Source organism: Ischnura elegans, chromosome 4, assembly GCF_921293095.1.
Source record: "Ischnura elegans chromosome 4, ioIscEleg1.1, whole genome shotgun sequence".
Taxonomy (NCBI): Eukaryota; Metazoa; Arthropoda; class Insecta; order Odonata; family Coenagrionidae; genus Ischnura; species Ischnura elegans.
In genome coordinates, this window is record NC_060249.1 from 50,835,878 (window position 1) to 50,855,021 (window position 19,144).

Here is a 19,144-nt window from a genome sequence, read left to right on the forward strand (position 1 = left end):
TTCAAAACCAAAGTAAAACCATTGACCATTTCATGACCTATAAGACGTCTAGAAGACGTCTTATAGGTCTTGGTGTTCTCCCTGGGTTCCTGCTTCTACAAATATATCACATTGTTTGTTGTAATAAGGTTTACACTCATTACCAACCTTCTCATTTTTGGGCCAACCCTCCCGGCAATATTTAGAGATCAACATTAACGTTGGATCTTTGGACGTAGCTAGTCGAAATGAACGTTGACGTTCATCTGACATTGGAAGGTGTTTGCTAATTGAATGAACCATTTCAAACATTTCAGGGTCAATTTCAGGTTTGTCATGAGTAGCTCGTGATAACATATCTGCAAAGTGCAAATATTTACCCGGAACATAGGTTAATTCAATATCATATTTCATTAACTTCAGCCTGAGTCTTTGTAACCTTACTGAACCGATCTTACAAATTGGTTTTTTCATCACAGATAACAAAGGTTTATGATCTGTTTGAACCGTAACATGTAGACCATAAATGAATTCATGGAATTTCTTTACTCCATAATAAATACTAAGTAATTCCTTTTCACATTGACTGTAATTCACTTCACAGTCACTCATTGTTCTTGAAACACATGCTACTAATTTATTCTCATTTCCACATTTAATAAAGAGACAACATCCTAGTCCATCCTTAGATGCATCACATTGCATAATTATTGGCTTACATGGATCAAAGGGAACTAAGGATGATGCTTGTGAAATTTTATCTTTAAGATTGTCAAGGACCTTATCATGATTAGGCAACCATTTAAATTCAACATTCTCCTTCAATAAATGAAATAATGGTTTCATGACCTGATTCATATCTGGTACATACCGTCTTACATAATTAAATGAGCCTAAAAGTCTTTGCAACTCTTTCTTATTTTTTGGACTCTTAAGTGACTTCAGGGCATCTACTCTTTGAGGATCAATTTGCATCCCTTGTTCAGAAATTATTTGTCCCATAAATTTGACCTTAGATTTCTTAAATTGCATTTTGTCTCCATTAAATTTGGCATTAACCATTTTGGCAGTATTGATCACATTTTGTAGGGCTTGATCATGTTTCTCATCAGACCTTCCCATGATAAGCAAATCATCTCTACACACAATGACATTAGGTATGCTACCAAAATATTTTAACACTTTCTCATCAAATAAATCACCTGAGTTACTTAACCCATAAGGTAACACTTTGTAACGATAAACACCAAACGGTGTAGCAAAACAACATAACCAAGATGATTCAACATCTAATAGTAATTGATGAAACCCTTCTGACAGATCAAGGGTTGTAAAAAATTTTTTCCCTCTACATTTCATGCAAATATCCTCCAATTTGTATGGAATCAAAGGTTTTCTAACAATAATTTTATTTAGATCTGACGGATCCAAACATAGTCTCAACTTCTTGTTTGATTTCTTAATCAAGACAATTCTATTAACACATGCATTATCACTCATGTTCTCAACTTTGCATATAGCACCTCTTTTTTCCAATCGATCCAATTCACACTTAAACTGATCCATGAGGGCATGCGGGACTCTGGATGGAGGATACAATATTTCTCCTACCTTGTCTCTGATACTTAGTGAACACTTGTCCGGAAATTGCCCATGACCTTGGAATACTTCTTTGTTCTCTGAAATAAATTTACTTTCAGCACTAAAATTTAACATATCTGGCACTTTTGCTTTCTGAGCTTTGATTTGGTGCACTTTTTCATTAGTTTGAGTAACCCTTTGAACAAGATTTAACGCACAACACCCTGGTAAACCCAATAAAACTTTACATTTCCACTCAACAATCATAAAATCAAGACATGACTGATTGTTAGTTGATTTGCAACATAAATTTACAACACCCAAAGGTTTTTTCTTACTACCATCAAAACCTTCTAACTGGACATTTGTTTAACGTAAGCTTACTGGTTTATCAAGTTTCTCCAAAATACACAAAGGCATTACATTTACTTCCGATCCTGGGTCTAGCTTCATCTTCATTTTCTTACCTTCCACATTTAGTATAGCAAACCACTCGGTAACATTTTGAGTAATACTTTCAACACTTTTCACACTTTGATCACCCTTTGTCACATTATAAACAACATTCACATTTTCACAAAATAATATAGACGAATCAGATTCATTCTCATCGTCTTTTTCTACACTTTTCACAGCTTTGACCTTACACAAGACGGCAAAGTGATTTTTCAACCCACACTTTCGACATGTCTTCCCGTAAGCTGGACATTGACGAATACCATGTTCTGTTTGACATCGTGTACATTTAAATATTTTCTTCTGAAACACTTTACCTTGGGGTTTTGAATTGCTTTGCCTGTGTCTGGTTTTTACAGCATCCACTACTGTACCTGCTGTGTCGCCTATTTCTTCCATCTTGTTTGCCTGTTGTCTGCTCTGTTCCGTCGCTCGACAATAAGTTTCTGCCTTCCTCAATGTTAAGTTATCAACTCTTAACAGACCTTCACGGATAACTTTATCCCTAATACCATGCACTATTTTATCCCTCAAAATTTTCTCCTCAACGGTTTCTTCATCCGTTGTATCGTTATAATTGCAAGATTTAATTAACTTCCTGCATGCTGTCATAAACTGGCCAAAAGTCTCACCTTCATTTTGCTTCCGATCCATAAACAAGTATCGTTCGTAACACTCATTCGTCCGTGGCTTCACATATTCACCAAGTCTTTTGGTCACATTTTCATAAGATTTGCGTTCCTCGCCAGTCATTGGGATCGTTGACAGAACACTGCGAGCTTCCTCCCCCATAATATTTCGCAACAGTGATAGTTTGACTTTATCATGCGATTCATCATGTCCGATGGCAATCAAGTAATCTTCAAATGCATCCAACCACGCAGGAAATTTAGTAGCAGCATTGGCACCCTGGAGGTCGAGATCTGGTGGAAGTTTCACCGACGATGCCAACAACGCGTCCGCGTCCATGATGATATATTTGACTATTACACCAGTTACTAATACTTATTTATTCCTCCCAACTTGTCTAACGACTGCGCCATGTTTAAACTTATATTTGGTGGGGCCCAGACCATAACTAAACACATAGGTTCAAGACAATTGGGAATAGAACAAGTATGTGGCAATAACACGAACGATCTATGGAAACTTCTCAAACCGCCATCTTTTTTCGGCGTACCACTTGTACCACCTTAACCAAATTACATATTCATACATAACCAATGACACACTTATTTTGTCTAGAGACAAACTGAGAAGAAGTGATGGTTGCATTTTTGTCTAGAAAATTGATGAGACATCTGTGCATAATTTTTCAAAAATCTTTGAGAAGCCTGAGAGAAGACTAATAGGTCTGTAATTGTCAGGATCATTTTTTTTCCCCTTTTTTAAAAAGTGGATATACTATACTAGTTTTAAGCTGTTGGGGAAAATTACCCTCTGATATGGATAGGTTTCCTAGGTAGGTAAGTACAGAAGTTGTAAAAGGAATAGAAAACTTAATTATCTTGTCTGGAATGCCATCACAGCCTGAGGATAATTAATTTTGGAAAGACATTCCAATTTGCAGGATTTCCTGAGGGGTGACAGGATGGAGAAAAGGAGAATTACACGGTCCTTGTGTTTTATTGGAGCCTCTAACATCAGAATCGACAGCTAATCAGTTTTGGTAGAATTGAAATGGAAATGTCAGGGATGACACTGCATAAGTGTGCATCATATCTGGCAGCCTAACTGGTGAGCTAAGGTTGACGAAAATCAAAAATTTTTCTTGCAAAACTGGTCAGACCAATGAGTCTTATTTTGCCTTGTGTGCATCGGTGTATGTAATGCTCAAACTGGTCATATGCAACAGTTGGTGGTTGTGGCCTCGTTTGTATTTTTGCATGTTTGCCCTCAAGCAAAAGTGTTTTAATCTTTTTATTGTCATGTAAAAACTTATTGCAATACAAAACTTCAATCCACAGTGATCCACAGATATATCACCTAGTGGCCAACCTGCTAAGTTTTAACACCAAGTTACATGGTGGCCAACCCTGAAGATTCACACATTAAAGATCTACAACACCTCCCCTTTTAGGATTAAAAAGAGCATAAAAATTGAAAGTTTACAAATCAAGACGCCTTGGAGGTTTAACCATATGACCACTCCTTGTAGTAGTTATAGGTAGGCCAGCAGGATGTACAATAGGGTTGGGTACACCTGGTTGATTCACATGACCACACCCAGCAGTAGACATAGGTGGATGAACCGGATATATATCAGATCTTAGTACAACATTTTGATTCTCTGACTCTACAGCATTATGGATTGGTTCATTCACATCTGGTAGTAATGTTGCATAAGATGAGGGACATGGTACCATTCTTTTTTTTAAATGTATGACATTACGCCTCACTACATTTCCCACTGAATTTCTCACCAAATACGAACGAGGACTTGTATGTCTATTTACAATGACACCATGCTCCCAATTGTCACACTTGCTTGTTTTAATGAGTACCTTTTCACCCATCTGAAAAGTAACTTCCTTCCGTCTGAAGGTTTTATCATAGTTGGATTTCAGTTGGTTCGACTTCGATTGTAACACTTTTACCACATCCTGTGTACTGATGACTTTGGGCTTAAGCGTGTTGTACGTAACCGGCATCTTTGTGCGTAATAAACGATTAACCAGCAACTGAGATGGGGACCAGTCTAGTCCTGGCAGAGGAGTGTTTCGATATTCACGCAAAAGATTTCTGTAATCGGATTTTTCTTCCTGACTCTTTTTTAGAATCATTTACTAAGCTTCACCCCCATTTCTGCTAGCCCATTAGAGCTTGGATAGTGAGGACTGCTTGTTCTCAGCTCTATTTCATTATTTTTATAATACTGCCTACACTCCCAGGACCCAAATGGCATGTTGTCTGCCAGGAGAACTCGAGGAAACCCATGAGTACTGAACACAGTCTGCATAGCATCTATGACAGCTGGTGCTGTTTTGGACTTAAGTTTGCAAATATCAACCCACTTTGAATACTTGTCTATGAGGACAAGATAACATTTACCAGCATACCCAAGTAACATTTTTGGTTGGCCCTCTGTTGGCAGATGGTGGGACACAGCGGTTGGCCCATGGTATGATTTGGCCACCTCGCCAACCGTATCCCAACCAACGATTCCCCAACGATGGGCCAACAGAGCATTACAGTCGGGCCTTCGTATTCCCAACCTAAGGCCAACAAATCTCCAACGATATACCGTTGGCCCTTTTACATTCTGCCATCCGTTTCCCAACAAAAGCTATATTTTACTGGCATTTCTCATTTTTATAGAATGAAAGTTAAATTAATTTACCTTCTCACTTGATACGATACCGGTAGATAGAATATTTACCTTTAACTCCCTATAAATCAAAATGAAATTAAATACATTAACAATCAATGCTATAGGACAAAGTAAGGTTACAGTGGTTAAAAGTGGAAAACAAAAAATCAATATCAGTTCAGAAGGTCCCCAACTTTTATTTTCACAAATTAGGACAATTTTAATTGGGACAAAATTAGGAAAATTTCAACAGCACCTTTCCATATTACAATATGGCACACACAAAAACTGTCCATTTTCTTTGCAGGGCAACAAAACACACTTAGATAAAATCTGGGTGGACTGCAATTTGCATCCAGGTACTAATTTTTTTACTACAAATATACCAATGGTACCACTTCTAAGAGGTAATTCAAAGAAATACTCCTTAATTTCAAACATGTCACACTGCAAGATGTACACCCCTGAGTTATTTGATTCAATAGCCTTCACAATTCCTATTCTTCGGTAACGAAATTTTTAAGTTTAGTCCATTTTACTTAATTGGATCAGTTATAAATTAATTAATCCTATCAACACAATGCTATATTACTTATAGCATAGTGTTAGGATTAATCAAATATCCCCCAGAAAGCCGTAAAACTCACCATTTTGAACCATTACTCTTAAAACTTTCCTGGAGGACGACCCAGCAACTCCTGCTTTCCCTGGCGGGTATGCAATACTCCCACACTCCTAAGTATTACTTGTGCCTAAGCCCCCCTATTGGAAAATTCTTATAAGAAAATTTCTTATCAGAAATTGGACATATTTCTTATGAGAAATATGTCCAATAATTTGTTCTTATACAAGAAAATTTCTTATCAAATTTTTATATAAGAAAATTTCTTACAACTATCAGTTACAAAATGTTATTATTAAGAAATTTTCTGATGGAAATATTTATTATAAATATCATATCAACATGCTTAAAACACTTGCGCAAACTTCTATAAAAAGCTACATAAGATATACATCCCTACTGAGAGTACAAAGTTAGCGTTATACCTAATTCAATCCAAATGTAGACGCCTATATCTGGTATACAGCAAACCTAATGATTTCCCACGAACCAAATGTAGATGTCTATCATTGGTGTACATCAAAAAGGACACTCAAGCTCTGCAAAGGTCACCTGACTGGCCAGACAAAGCGATATACCATAGAGGTCTTTCAGGGCATGGGTTCTGTATAGGGTTAACGTCCTCACATGCTAAAAGAAACTAAAATCAATGAAACCAACGATAGCCTAGAATGATGGACTGATAATTGAATACGACTTTGGCAATCACTACGCAATGAAAGATACAGGAATCGCAATATGGAATATGATTTAACCTGGAAAATTAAAGAAGCAAATGAAATAAAATTCAAGTTCGACTGGGGATAGGTACTTCAAGAAATTATATGGGAAGGAAAAGTAAAATTTGATAAATCAAATGCATATGAACAATGTTTATTTAAGATACCAGAGAGATGAGACCTCTACATGCAGATATGGATAGATAATGAAAGAAATAAACAAAGCAAAATGGAATTTGATGCCATTTTGGAGAAAAGGATATGTAGAATATGGCTAACAATAAGTGCAAGATTTAGGGATATTAATAGGAGTCACAGAAACACTGATTGAGTATAATAGTTGATGTATTTTCCATAAAATAATAACTGTGCAGATGTTATTTAGGTTTACTCATATAAATTCAATCACATTCTCTTCAGAGAGGTCTAAATCACTCACTTTGTCCATTGAAACACTGTTTACATTGAAACTTCCACTGATACTTGATATGCCACAATCTGGAAAAAATATACATATCGATCTATCTAAATTAATGATGAAAAGTTTAAAATTCCACGAAACTATCTGTTTAAGGTAACATGATTTTAGGAATGCCAGTTTTGTAAGACTTACCAAATGAGGTCAATGACTTATTTTTGTTAGAAGCACTCGACTTATTTTATTTAACTGCTATCACAAAGACATAGTGAATGATTAACATATAAAAGCAATCCTTAACAACCAAACAAGTTTTGGTTGTTAGGTTGCTAGGGAACCATGTGAACCGTATCCTGCAACGTATGCAATCATGCAATCGTACTATAATGTTATGATGTCCCAACGGTGGCCCAATGATAATCCATTTCGTAGGGCCATCGTTGGGGATTTCCGTTGGGCCAACAGCATAAACCGTTTCGTTGGGCCGACGAACAATATCTGCGTTGGGCCAACAGTGGAATTTGGTAGGCATATCCACCCACAATTAGCCAACCGTGACTACGGTTCCCCAACCGAGGCCCAACGGTCAATGTTACTTGGGTAGTCAAATATATCTGCACCCACTTTTTCATATGGAAGATTTGCCATAGAGTGGGGTTGTAATGGTTGCTTAAAATTGGCTGGGCGAAACTTCTCACAAATTCCACATGATTTTATGTAATCTATGATGCTAGATGACATGCCTGGCCAATAAAATAACCCTCTACCTCTAGCCTTAGTTTTAGTTTCTCCACAGTGACCCTCATGTAGCAACTTAAGGACATACGATCTCAAAGCACCTGGAACTACTCCTTTTTCCCCTAGAAAAATTAAACCCTCTTCAAAACAAAGATCATTTTTTAGCTTATAATATGGTTTACACTCATCAGATAACTTTTTATAAACTGGCCAGGCTGACTTACAAAATTGACTTATTTTACTCAAGACCATATCTTTGCTAGTTTCCAATTGAAACTGAGACAGACGCTCTTTTGACATAGGCAGATGCTTGCTAATGGAATGGACTACCTCTCCCAAGTAGCAAAATCTTATGTAAAAATTATTTTAAAATATATTGCAAGATTATTTTAAAATGGTTTTAAAATGATTTTGAAAACATATTAGCTTTCTCTGTTTCAATGTTACAAATATTTTTTACATTATTTTAAAATGATTTTAACATAAGTTTAAAATATGTTAAAGTCTTGAAGAAGTGTTGAATTATAACTATAAAATCATTTTAAAATATTCTTAACATATTTCAGCATACTTTTAAAATAATTTTAACACGTTCGCGGCTATCGTGAAATTTGCTGTTTCTTCCCCGTGGGCGTCAATTTTCGTAAAAATTAAATCGATCCAATCATGTTAAAATTAATGCACACTTCTTTGGTATAGTTGAAAATGATGAATTGCAATAAATTTTGGAAAACCTATGCACCGATATTTAGTAATTAATTAATCCCCTTTTGCGTATGCAACCACGCATTACACGTTTTATTTTCTTCTGTATTTATTTATTGTCGCCTAAAATAACTTCAAAACGTACAAAATGGAAACAATGAAATAATTTATACACTTACTATTATTATAGCCCAGAATGCAATATTTAGCTATTAATTAATCCCCTTTTGCATATGCAACAACGTATTACACGTTTTATTTTCTTCGATATTTATTTACTGTCACATAAATACCTTCAAAATGAACAAATAAGACGTGCTTTTAGGTATGAAAACGATGAAATAATTTATTTACCCTTCTTATAAGCCCAGAATGGAATAATTCAGTTATAAGTATCGGAAAAAATTTGGTATTTCATAGTTTTTTTGCAACTGTTTCGAATTTATCTTCTGAGCCTTCATTACCCTCTTTCTATTTCGCTGTGATGCCTTGCTTCGGTTTTATTGCTTTGGGAACAAAATGCAGCGGGAGGAAATCATATATCTCGTTCCTGCTGTCATTGTTAGAGGTTCTATGCTTTCAGAAAGTCGCGAAAATGATTATCCCCAAAAGTACCGGGAAAACCTCTACCTTTGTGACGCTGGCGACCGACCGCTCAGTCCGTAGCACCCGATACGAAACAATGGCTTTCCCTTTCTCTCGCCTTTCGGGGTGGACGTTCCATGGGATTTCGTAGACTCAAGACGGGCCTAACCGCACTTGTCCGGCTCTTAGAAAAGGCTAGGGCTGACGATATTCCGCACCCAACATCACGCCTCCTAGGAGAGGGGTGGTGGTTGGGGCGGAACCTTTGAATCTATTATTTCCATAGTCTGCGGATAAGAAACCAAATTATTATTGGCATAAGTGAAGCTTTGCTTACAATTTTATTGCAGGCAGACCCACTCGTGGGTGCAGTTATTTTCGTAAGCTTACCCACAATTGGGAGTTGCAAGTAACCCTTAGGAGGCTAATCCGACAGTTTCGTTTTTGAATAATCTTGTGCGGCATCGCTTCTCACATAGTGGCCTTATCGCAACAACGCAATCCACACGTCGAGTTTCAAATTAGTCGAGCCGAGCGGAAGGCCTTACATGTACAATGGTGACAAAATTTTCCTTGCAGTGAGAGAAGAACTTTCAGTCTTGGCTAATAAACGAGTGCCACTGGATATACGAGTCCATTTTCCTTGTCTTTTTGTGGAGCAGTGATTTTTGTGTTATTAGTGGCAAAGAAAAATTAGAGGAGATGGCTTACTCAGATGCATCTCAATTTAGTTCTGACTCCGATGATTCATACATTTCATCCGATTTCGAAGGAGACAGTGAATCTTCATATTCAAAGGACGAAATTGGAGAAGATTCACCTGAAGAGGAAGAGCATGCCGCGTTATCAAGCTCCGATGAATGGGGAGACTGCATCAATCGTACAGATTGTACCTTGGAGAGGTCGATTACATTTTAGGCAGTGCCTGGAAAGTCTCATAAATATGGAATAAAATGCTACAAACTGTGTAGCCCTGACTCATTCACGCATAGTTTGCAAGTGTACTCTAGGAAAAGTGAAGTGCCAAACACGAACGAGAAGGTTGGACCTGGTCACAAAGTTGTACTGCAACTGATAGAGGGACTTTTTGATGCTGAGCGGACATTGTGCATTGATCATTTTTAGACAAGTATGGGCCTAGCTGAAGACCTTTTGGGTAGGGAGACCTATGTTTGTGGCACAATGCGGGCGAATCGGAAAGGTAATCCACCAGAGGTTCGTCAAAAAAAGTTGAAAAGGGGGGAAATTATTGCAAGGCAAAGTGGAAAAGGTGTTAGAATGATGAAATGGCAGGACAAAAGACCACTTATGATAATATCCCCTAATCCCGACCTTGGTGAGATTTTGCAACCAACCACGTCGAAATCTAAGCGAGGGGAAATAATGAAACCAAAAGCCATCATAGTCTACAATAGCGCGAAAAAGGGGGTAGACATTTCCGACCAAATGTCTGCTTATTATAGTTGCATCAGACGATCTCTCAAGTGGTATAAGAGACTGGCATTAGAACTGCTTCTTGGGACATGGATGGTGAATTCATAGGTTTTATATAATAATTATGGCCAAAATAAAAAAATGGAAATGCTAATTTTTGAGAGAAAGTTATTGATGGATTATTGAAAGAAGATGTCGTCTTTAGCGATGTGGCTGGGGGAGGTGTTTCAGCTTCGAAGAAGTGAAAGTCCTTGCACAACCTAAGTAAATATGAAGGTACTGCGAGGATAGGTAGGAAGAGATGCCTCAATTCGTACGAGAGAATACGTAAAGAAAAGGGAACGAAAGAGGTAAGCGAGAGGGCAAAAAAAGTGAACACATTTTGTGAGGAATGTGATGGACACCCTACAATATGCTTGGATTGTTTCAACAAAATTCACCATTGACATTGTCAAAGAAAATAAGTGAATATATTGAAAATAATGTAAATAAGTGATTATATTGAAAATAGTTTGAAATTATATTTGAGATTCGTTAAGTTTTCGCTGTGCTCATTTGTATTCCCCATTTATAAAATTGTTTCCATTGACCCAATTAGGATAACCAAACTGAAAATGACATTTATTATAGTTTTGAAATGTTTTCTCCATTTTTGTTTTCGATCTAAATAATTTTTCCGGTGTGTGCTACCCTCTAAATATCTACGAAAGTGGAACATCTTCCATACGTGAAAGCCATGTAATTGAAACGGTGAGTGTAGTAGTATTTCAACGTGTAATCAAGGAAGGTAATCGTCCTTCTTGTAGGTCCATCTTACAGTCTTATGGAAAACGAAAAAAGCATTTCTAGCTATGCATAATGCCACGTAAATAGTAGGAATATTTTAGTTAACCTATCTTCATCGTAAAATGTGAATAGAGCAAAACCAACTTGATTTATATTTCGATATACTTTTGATAGACGATGCAAAATATAAAATTTACGTCTAGAGATTGCTGTGTCATAGAAAATAATGGCTCAATAACGAATCAACTATATGTAGCTCTCGTCTACCTTCAATATGACTGCAATATTCTTTATTTTCTTTTATTATTGAATAAGCTTCATAATACTGCCTGTGGAATTGATATGAATGAGAACTTCGTACGTAACACAGCTAGAATTTTTTAAAACGCCTATAATCGACGGATAGGCAACCCGCAATGCAAGAATTACGTATTTCATAAAATTATGGAAGTTGATTACCGATGATCGAGTTCATATGAATATCTTTCCGATTAGTTAAACTAAAATTGAAAATATTTCACGCACAAATGCAAATACAACATCAAATACTGAATCTTTACATCATTGCCCGCCATTTTACTTGCTACCTTTCTCTAGGCAAAAAGTTCGGTTTGGCATCAGTAAAAAATTTACTAAAAACACCTTCATGGGCGATGGAGAACGTAATAAGTCCGTCCTCATGGGCGTACGTGGCCAGAAGCTCCTTTAATTCGCATGGGAAACGTGACCACCGGTGGGTCATGCCGCCCATAGAGCTTAGAAACGCATGACCCACCGGTGGGTCATGCCGCCCATGGGGATAGACCAGCCATGACCCACCGGTGGGTCATGCCGCCCTGAACGTGTTAACACAGGTTTAAAACATGTTAAACCCTTGAAGAAGCTATGAATTTTTTCTTTAAAATTATCTCAATTTTAGCATATTTTTAAAACAACTTTTACACAAGTTTAAAATGTTAAAGCATTGAAGAAAATATGAACTATTATTTCAAAATTTGTTTTAAACATGCTTTAAATATTTTGCAGCTTCGTAGAAGGGAATGGGGGAGATGGACTGAAATGAGTCAATCTTCAAGAAATTTTCCAGGCAAAAATCATTTTTTATTTAGCTTGCTTTGAGTCTGGGCAAACCAGCCAGAAATACACAATTCTAATTTGCTACTTAAGTCAGGTACCATACCCCTCCACTTCTTTTTAACCGCACCTGGAAGCAACCAAAGAAGCCATGATTTACTATTTCATTGTAAATACAATGCTAATTTACAAATTCAGTAAATGAATCATGTTTGAAAATCCAGAAATGTGAATATCAGAATAAATGAAGAGTATCTATATTAACAGAAAGTACTGATTTTTTACTCACTCATCACAGCCGAGCAGATGGCCAAATTATGGAATGCCACTTTTGATGTGGTATGCTCTTTGCGGCTCTGGCCCTTCCAAGTGAAATTGAAAATTATTTCATTTGAAATAATGTATCGAAGGATACTCGTGGTAGTCCTCGTGTAACTTGTTTTTTGTGATTTAGCGAGGAGAGCTAAAACCTGTAACAAATGGCATACTATTAGATTATGAATAGATGAAAATAGTTCAAGATAAAGATAAATTAGCCCATAAAAATAGTGTGTATATGCCAGTTTTATCCTACTAATGGAAATCATCCTCCTCTTAGGTTTTCTCAATGACTGCAACGATGTACTAATTCATTCTATCTTTAACTCTATGAGCAGGGTTTAAAGGACCACAATGACAATTGCCATACAGCCACATTTCAGTTTTAAGTCTTTTTAGCACATCAGCACTTTTTAGCTATTAATGTGCAAGCTGTGCTTGTGTAAGGCCTTTTTACAATGTTCAAGATTTGCATTTAAAGAGTTTCAGTTACATAATTTTTGTTTGAATTGGGAAAAGTAAAAGTTGAATTACGTTTGGAAAATACTTACAGTAGAGTTTCTGAATTCACTTTCACTCTTCAAACGTTCTTCAAATTTGTTAAAGTCTTCCATTGTTTTCAGTGGGAAATGGTTAAGTATCTCAAATATCTTGTCGTCCAGCAAATCAACATCACTTCCCTCCATGGGAAGGTCTTCCTTCACCTCAACTTCTTTTGATTTCCTCAGCTCTTTTAGCTGCTCTTGGACATCCCTCACTGCACTTTGCAATCCTAACATGGCTCCTGAAAGTGAAAGCAGGAATTAAAAAAGTAGTTAGCAAAATCTGAGAAAACTGCTTAGTGAAAGGTCTGAGTTCGTAAATTTTTTTGAGTGTGATGTTATGAATTGAACTTACTAGACATAGAGCATAACTGCTTCGCTATGGAAATATTTACAGTTTCCCCGTGTGCGAAAGTGCAGACATGATGCCTGCTCTTGGGCAAGGGACATAGGGTCTTAGCTGCCTTATGTGTCACTTCGTTAGATAGATCGAGGGAAGAGGATTGTCTCCTGGAATTAAGGGACTCGGCACTTTTATTTCTATTGTTTTGCCCTGCAGGGCTGGCATCAATGGAAATGCTGCCTCTTCGCTCGTCAATATCAGTATCTGATGAGAGCTCATCAGAGTTGACTCTCCTTCTTTTCTCCCTTTTACCTTTCCCCCTTTCCTCATTCTCGGAACTGGTGATGGATCGTTTTCCGGTTTCCAACCGCACCACATCAGAGAATGCCCTCTCAAAAACATCTGTAAAACAATGAAAATAGCATGTCAAGTTCAAAAAGTGTTAGTTCCTCATTAACGCTAAGTATTCATTACTGAGAGACAGAATTCACATCACTGAAGCTGCAGTAACAAAGTTTACCAACTTTTGCTGTGAAGGACTTACCAAAATCACGTTTAACAATCGATATGGCAATTTCATCCCAATCATCTTCAGGAGGAGCACACTCTTTTGCCATTCTTTTTATTGTGGCCTTACTCTTGTCAGGGTAAAGACATTTTTTAGCAGTCACTAACCACACATTTGGTACACAGTCATGCTCCTTCACGTCATGTTTGAAAATAATAGTCCACATGATAATTGAATGACCTAGAAAAAGATAAAAAGACACTTTAAATTGTACACATACAAGTGATGCATATATAGTAACAGCAAATATGAGTAAACCATTCAGCACAGTCTGTTCTGTCAAACTCATTCATTCACTCTTTCCATCCACTGTTGTGCAACATGCCACAATCACAATTCTTAAAATATTTCCCTTCATGGTAACAGAGAAATTATATGAGGAAGTGATCTTGCAATAATCTAAATGCAAAATTTGAATACTGAAATGTATTTACATCATGAAATAACAGTAGTAAAAAAATGATTACAAGGGATCATTGATTACAATTTTCTATACAAATGGCTGGGATCCTATGACAAACAATAATGATGATCAAAGTTAAGCAACGTCGCAGTGACGTAGTGGAAAAACAACAAAATTATTTCCTTGTGGCAGGCAAATGTATTTCCCTACAATATCAGAGAACAGCCATGTTTTCATTGATGATAGCTTTCTCACCTTAAATATTCCTAGTTCTGAACTATGAAAATCCTGGACTGAAAAATAATTTTCCTTATGTACAAAATGTCGACCAATAATGACAACTTCATTAAATTCTTTTGAAAAAGCAATGTTTTCAATAATTATAACTGAGCCACCTTTGCTACTACAGCAATTGTTGGGTGAGCTGGTTGTTAACTCAAAATCTTCATAAGTGATGGCATTGTATTGAGGATCTGTACAAAATGCCAGCAATGGTCCATTGTTGTGAATGTTTCTAAATGATGGACTCTTTAGAATAGAAGGCTGTGGATAAATTTTACCAGATAAAAAAATCTCTCCCATTCTCCTCCCAATTTGCTGCAAAGGTTTGGCCCTTCCTCTTACCATTCTCTTGACTCTCTGAAGATAGTTCTCAAATGGGAATGCTGACAAATCATGCAAAGTAATACCAGGGAACACATCAGAGAAGTAGTGGATGTCATCAACAAGATGAATAAGTCCATGAAAATTGTAAGTTACAAAGCATTCTCCATATAAACTTATGACATTTGTCACAAAGTACTTCAGCAAATCTTTAACACGCTCAAGTTGTTTACCGTCAGTACATTTTTGTCGGCTCATCAAAGTCGATATTGCTATATGCAACTGTAAAAAGTGATTGTACTTCTCAGTCGTCAGAACATCTTTCAGGACTAAAGGTCCCAAGTACAACAGAAAATTACGGTATTCTGTTGCTTTCCAATATTTTAACATGGCCAAGTCCCTAGGCCTCCGTGCAAATTCTTTCGGAAAACAACCCCTTAGAGAAAGAATGCTTTCTGAGACAGTGGCTTTTTGTCTTTGTGAAATCTTCATTGATAATGGACCACCACACCAAGCAAATAAGAGAGTACGCATAACTCCCAGGCAGACAAGATGCATATAATCAATAACAAATGAATTTACAAAATTAATGCCATGAACATTTACAAGTGGTGTGTCACGACTGCGAAAGATCGGGTCAACTCTGTTCAAAAATTCATCATGTGTTCTTGCAGAGCAATCTGTTTCTGGAAACACCTGTCTCTTCTCAACTCTTTTCCCATGGACATTACATCTAGTACAACTTCTGTACCCATTGTGAGATGTTACTCCCATTATGTAGCTCTTGGCAACAGCATCACAACAAAACCCCAGGAGAGTAACATTCACTTTCTTATTATTCCCATAAAACCCATTCCGCAAAACATCATTTAGCTCCACAATGAACAAGTCCAAAAAAGAAGAAAGGTTACAAGGTTTAGATGCACCATAATAAAGACCAACCGGGTAAACTTTGCCCTTAAATTCTTTCAAGGTTGGTAGAGAGAAAAGAATGGGGTAAACCTCACTAGCTGAGCTACGATACAAGGATAACCCATCAACATTAAACAATAAATTCAATGAATCCACTGGTTTTGATAGCTGAGAAATCACCACAGACAATTGCTTTTTCAGACCAATATGGATATAATCACCAGGTGGAACAGAATGAAGGTTAACCTGAGGTGGAGTTCTCAAAATTGTTCTTCCGTCTACCGGCAAATCACTAAAGCAAGATGGGTGACATGTTTTTAAACCGGTACATAAAGCACTTAAGGCAGTCAAAGTTATATTGTTTTTCAATGCCCATTCACGCAAAAAATGAGTTGTGGCTGTAGACGGTGAGATGCAGTCCTTAGAAGAATCAAATTCATCACAGTTATTTTCACTGAAGACATTGTCCATGACATCATCTACATCAGTCCCATTTTCAGTATCAGAGGGATCTGAAATAGTCTCTCCACCGTAGCTGCATACAGATGAAGACAAAGAAACACTTGATTTTTCACTATCTGATAATTTATCGTCATTTACCATAACATGTCCACTTGAATAGCTAAGAGATTGGGATCGAAGGAAATCATTACCACACGAATCACTTTCGTCTGATGAACCACTGTGAAAAATACACTGATCTACACCAACTTTGTCATTAACACGTTGCAATCGCCATTTTTTGCCCGCTCTTGATAGCAAGTGATATGGTGTATTACTATGCCGCTTAGACATTTTGGACCTATAAGAGGTTAAAGTATATTACAACAACAGAAAATATCAATGAGTAGATCGCACTTGGCTAATGGTCGAACATGTTCTCAATCTAATTTTGTGGAAGCAATTTTACACAATGAAGTCTTGGTAACATAGGGTGGATTCCAAACTGTTTACTGGTCTCAATGAAAGTTAGCAGGTTCTATTGAACGTTCAGTCATTCATGCAAGCGTTATTCAAAGAAATACATTTCACTCACGCAATTTAATAGGTTAATACTTTAAATTTAACAATAATTTATATTTTTTATATTTTTCATCCATTCACGCACAACCTCGTTAATCAATGCCTTCAAAGTATCATTCCATGATGTCTTTAAAGCTCTACTCAAAAAGCCGCCAAACATTTACCGCCTCCCTATAAGTACATTAATTCTTAAAATTTATATACATTCAAACACAAATTTATTAACCTATGGTGGACACACACCTGTTCACAATCAAGACCACTAAAAATTAGGTACACAATCTTCAATAAAACTCTTCCGGCCAGAGCCACACGTGGTCACACTTCCCGTTGTTTTAAATCTCCACTCCAAAAGTCGCCTAACATTTACTGCATCCCAATTTATATATTATTTCTTGACATTTTCATCCATTCACGCACAACCTCGTTAACCTATGCCTTCAATGTATCATTCCCTTATGTTTTAAATCTCCATTCAAAAACCCGCCAAACATTTACTGCATCCCAATTAATATATTATTTCTTACATTTTCATCCATACACGCACAACCTATTTAATATATGCCCTCAAAGTATCATTCCCTTATGTTTTAAATCTCCTATCAAAAAGCCGCCAAATACTTACTGCATCCCAATTAACACATTAAGGTAAGATTTTCATCCATTCACGCACAACCTCGTTAATCTATGCCTTCAAAGTATCATTCCCTGATATCCTTAAATCTCCACTCGAAAATCCGCCAAACATTTACTGCATTCCTATTAATACATTAATTCTTAACATTTATATCCATTCACACATAACCTTATTAATCTATGGTGGGCACATACCTGTTCACAATCAAGATGTCTAAAAATTGGGTGCACAATCACTTCTATACCGCGAGACCGCTTCCAGCCAGAAACACACGTGGTTACAAGACTGCTCACATCAACAGCTAAGAAGGAAAGAAAGAAACTGAAAAAAAACCAAAGTATCCGAGTGCAATGCGATAAACGTTACTCATTTGTTTTATCCTATTACGAGGCGCGTCGTTCAAGGACAGGAAAGTTTCACGAAACACCATATACCAGCTGGTATTCAACCGGTTATAGGCAGTTGCAAGTTGAAAGAGGGAATTCAGCATTATTTCATTTTCTTTGGTATATATATTTTATAACCAACCATTGAGCAATACATTTAATTCGTACTTACTGCTATTATTACCTACCTTTTGCCAACAAGCTGATATCTTGATTAAGGCCAATGATTTCCCCGGTGGATTTTTCTTCAAATACGAGCACTTTTTGATGATTTCGCTAGGTAATGACATCGCTTATCCCGATATTTTAAAAACTCGCGGCGCTGCGCGCGCTCGTTAAGGGGCTCCGCCCCTTAAAAACCCCGGGTCCGGCTTCGCCGTCTAGATTTGTGATTCTTCGAAGAATTTTAGTTCGCATAATCTCACCTCAGCTAGTGGCCGGCTTCGCCGGCCAGGGGGTAGGGAAGCGCTCCACTCATGCCTCGGAACGGCTACGCCGTTCCTCGTTGAGAGGCGGCTTCGCTGCCCAGGGGTTGAGTGTGCCCCCCCGGGGCTACCCCGCTTTATACTCGGAACGGCTTCGCCGTTCCTTGTCAGGGGTCGGCAAAGCCGCCCAGAGGGCAAGGGCATTTTGGAACTGTTTCACCGTCATTCGTTTAAGGGGCGGCTTCGCCGCCCAGAGGCGGAGGGAGCCCACAGCGGCTGCGCCGCTTTAACGTCAGGGCGGCTTCGCCGCCCAAGGGTTACTGAAGCTCCCCCTCGCCTACGCCAGTTACTCCTCGGAACGACTTCACCGTTCCTCTTTGTGGGGCGGCTTCGCCGCCTTGCGGATGAAGAACCCCCCGCGGCTGCTGCACGTAGTCCTCATAAATGGTCCTCTCCACCGAGAGGATGCCCAGGGGGATTCGGGGGTTTTCATGTGTTATACATGCGGTCATCAATCGTCCACAGTGATCATGTGGCGATGATTTTAAAGGGTAGTGCAATGCGGCGTAATAGTGGC

The 19,144-nt window shown here is 37.7% G+C and overlaps 2 protein-coding genes across 4 annotated transcripts in view; one reads left to right on the top strand and one right to left on the bottom strand.

The window, feature by feature from the left end:
* Positions 1 to 19,144, top strand: part of LOC124158130 (NFX1-type zinc finger-containing protein 1-like) — a 163,764-nt gene that overhangs the window by 48,499 nt on the left and 96,121 nt on the right. The gene's annotated exons all lie outside the window — the stretch shown is intronic.
* LOC124157433 lies at positions 12,210 to 18,386 on the bottom strand. 3 transcript variants are annotated; one of them, XM_046532135.1, is made up of 6 exons: positions 17,951 to 18,386; positions 14,155 to 14,358; positions 13,623 to 14,012; positions 13,277 to 13,509; positions 12,697 to 12,877; positions 12,210 to 12,537 (listed from the first exon to the last, which is right to left on the bottom strand). In XM_046532135.1, exons 2-6 carry the CDS (start codon positions 14,342 to 14,344, stop codon positions 12,428 to 12,430), a joined length of 1,104 nt encoding a protein of 367 aa, XP_046388091.1. In that variant the 5' UTR covers positions 14,345 to 14,358; positions 17,951 to 18,386; the 3' UTR covers positions 12,210 to 12,427. The 3 variants fall into 3 exon arrangements, 2 of the variants coding, with proteins under 2 accessions (XP_046388091.1, XP_046388090.1); XM_046532134.1 differs by having other exon boundaries at positions 14,155 to 18,386; XR_006864597.1 differs by lacking the exons at positions 12,210 to 12,537; positions 12,697 to 12,877; positions 13,277 to 13,509 and having other exon boundaries at positions 13,922 to 14,012; positions 14,155 to 18,386.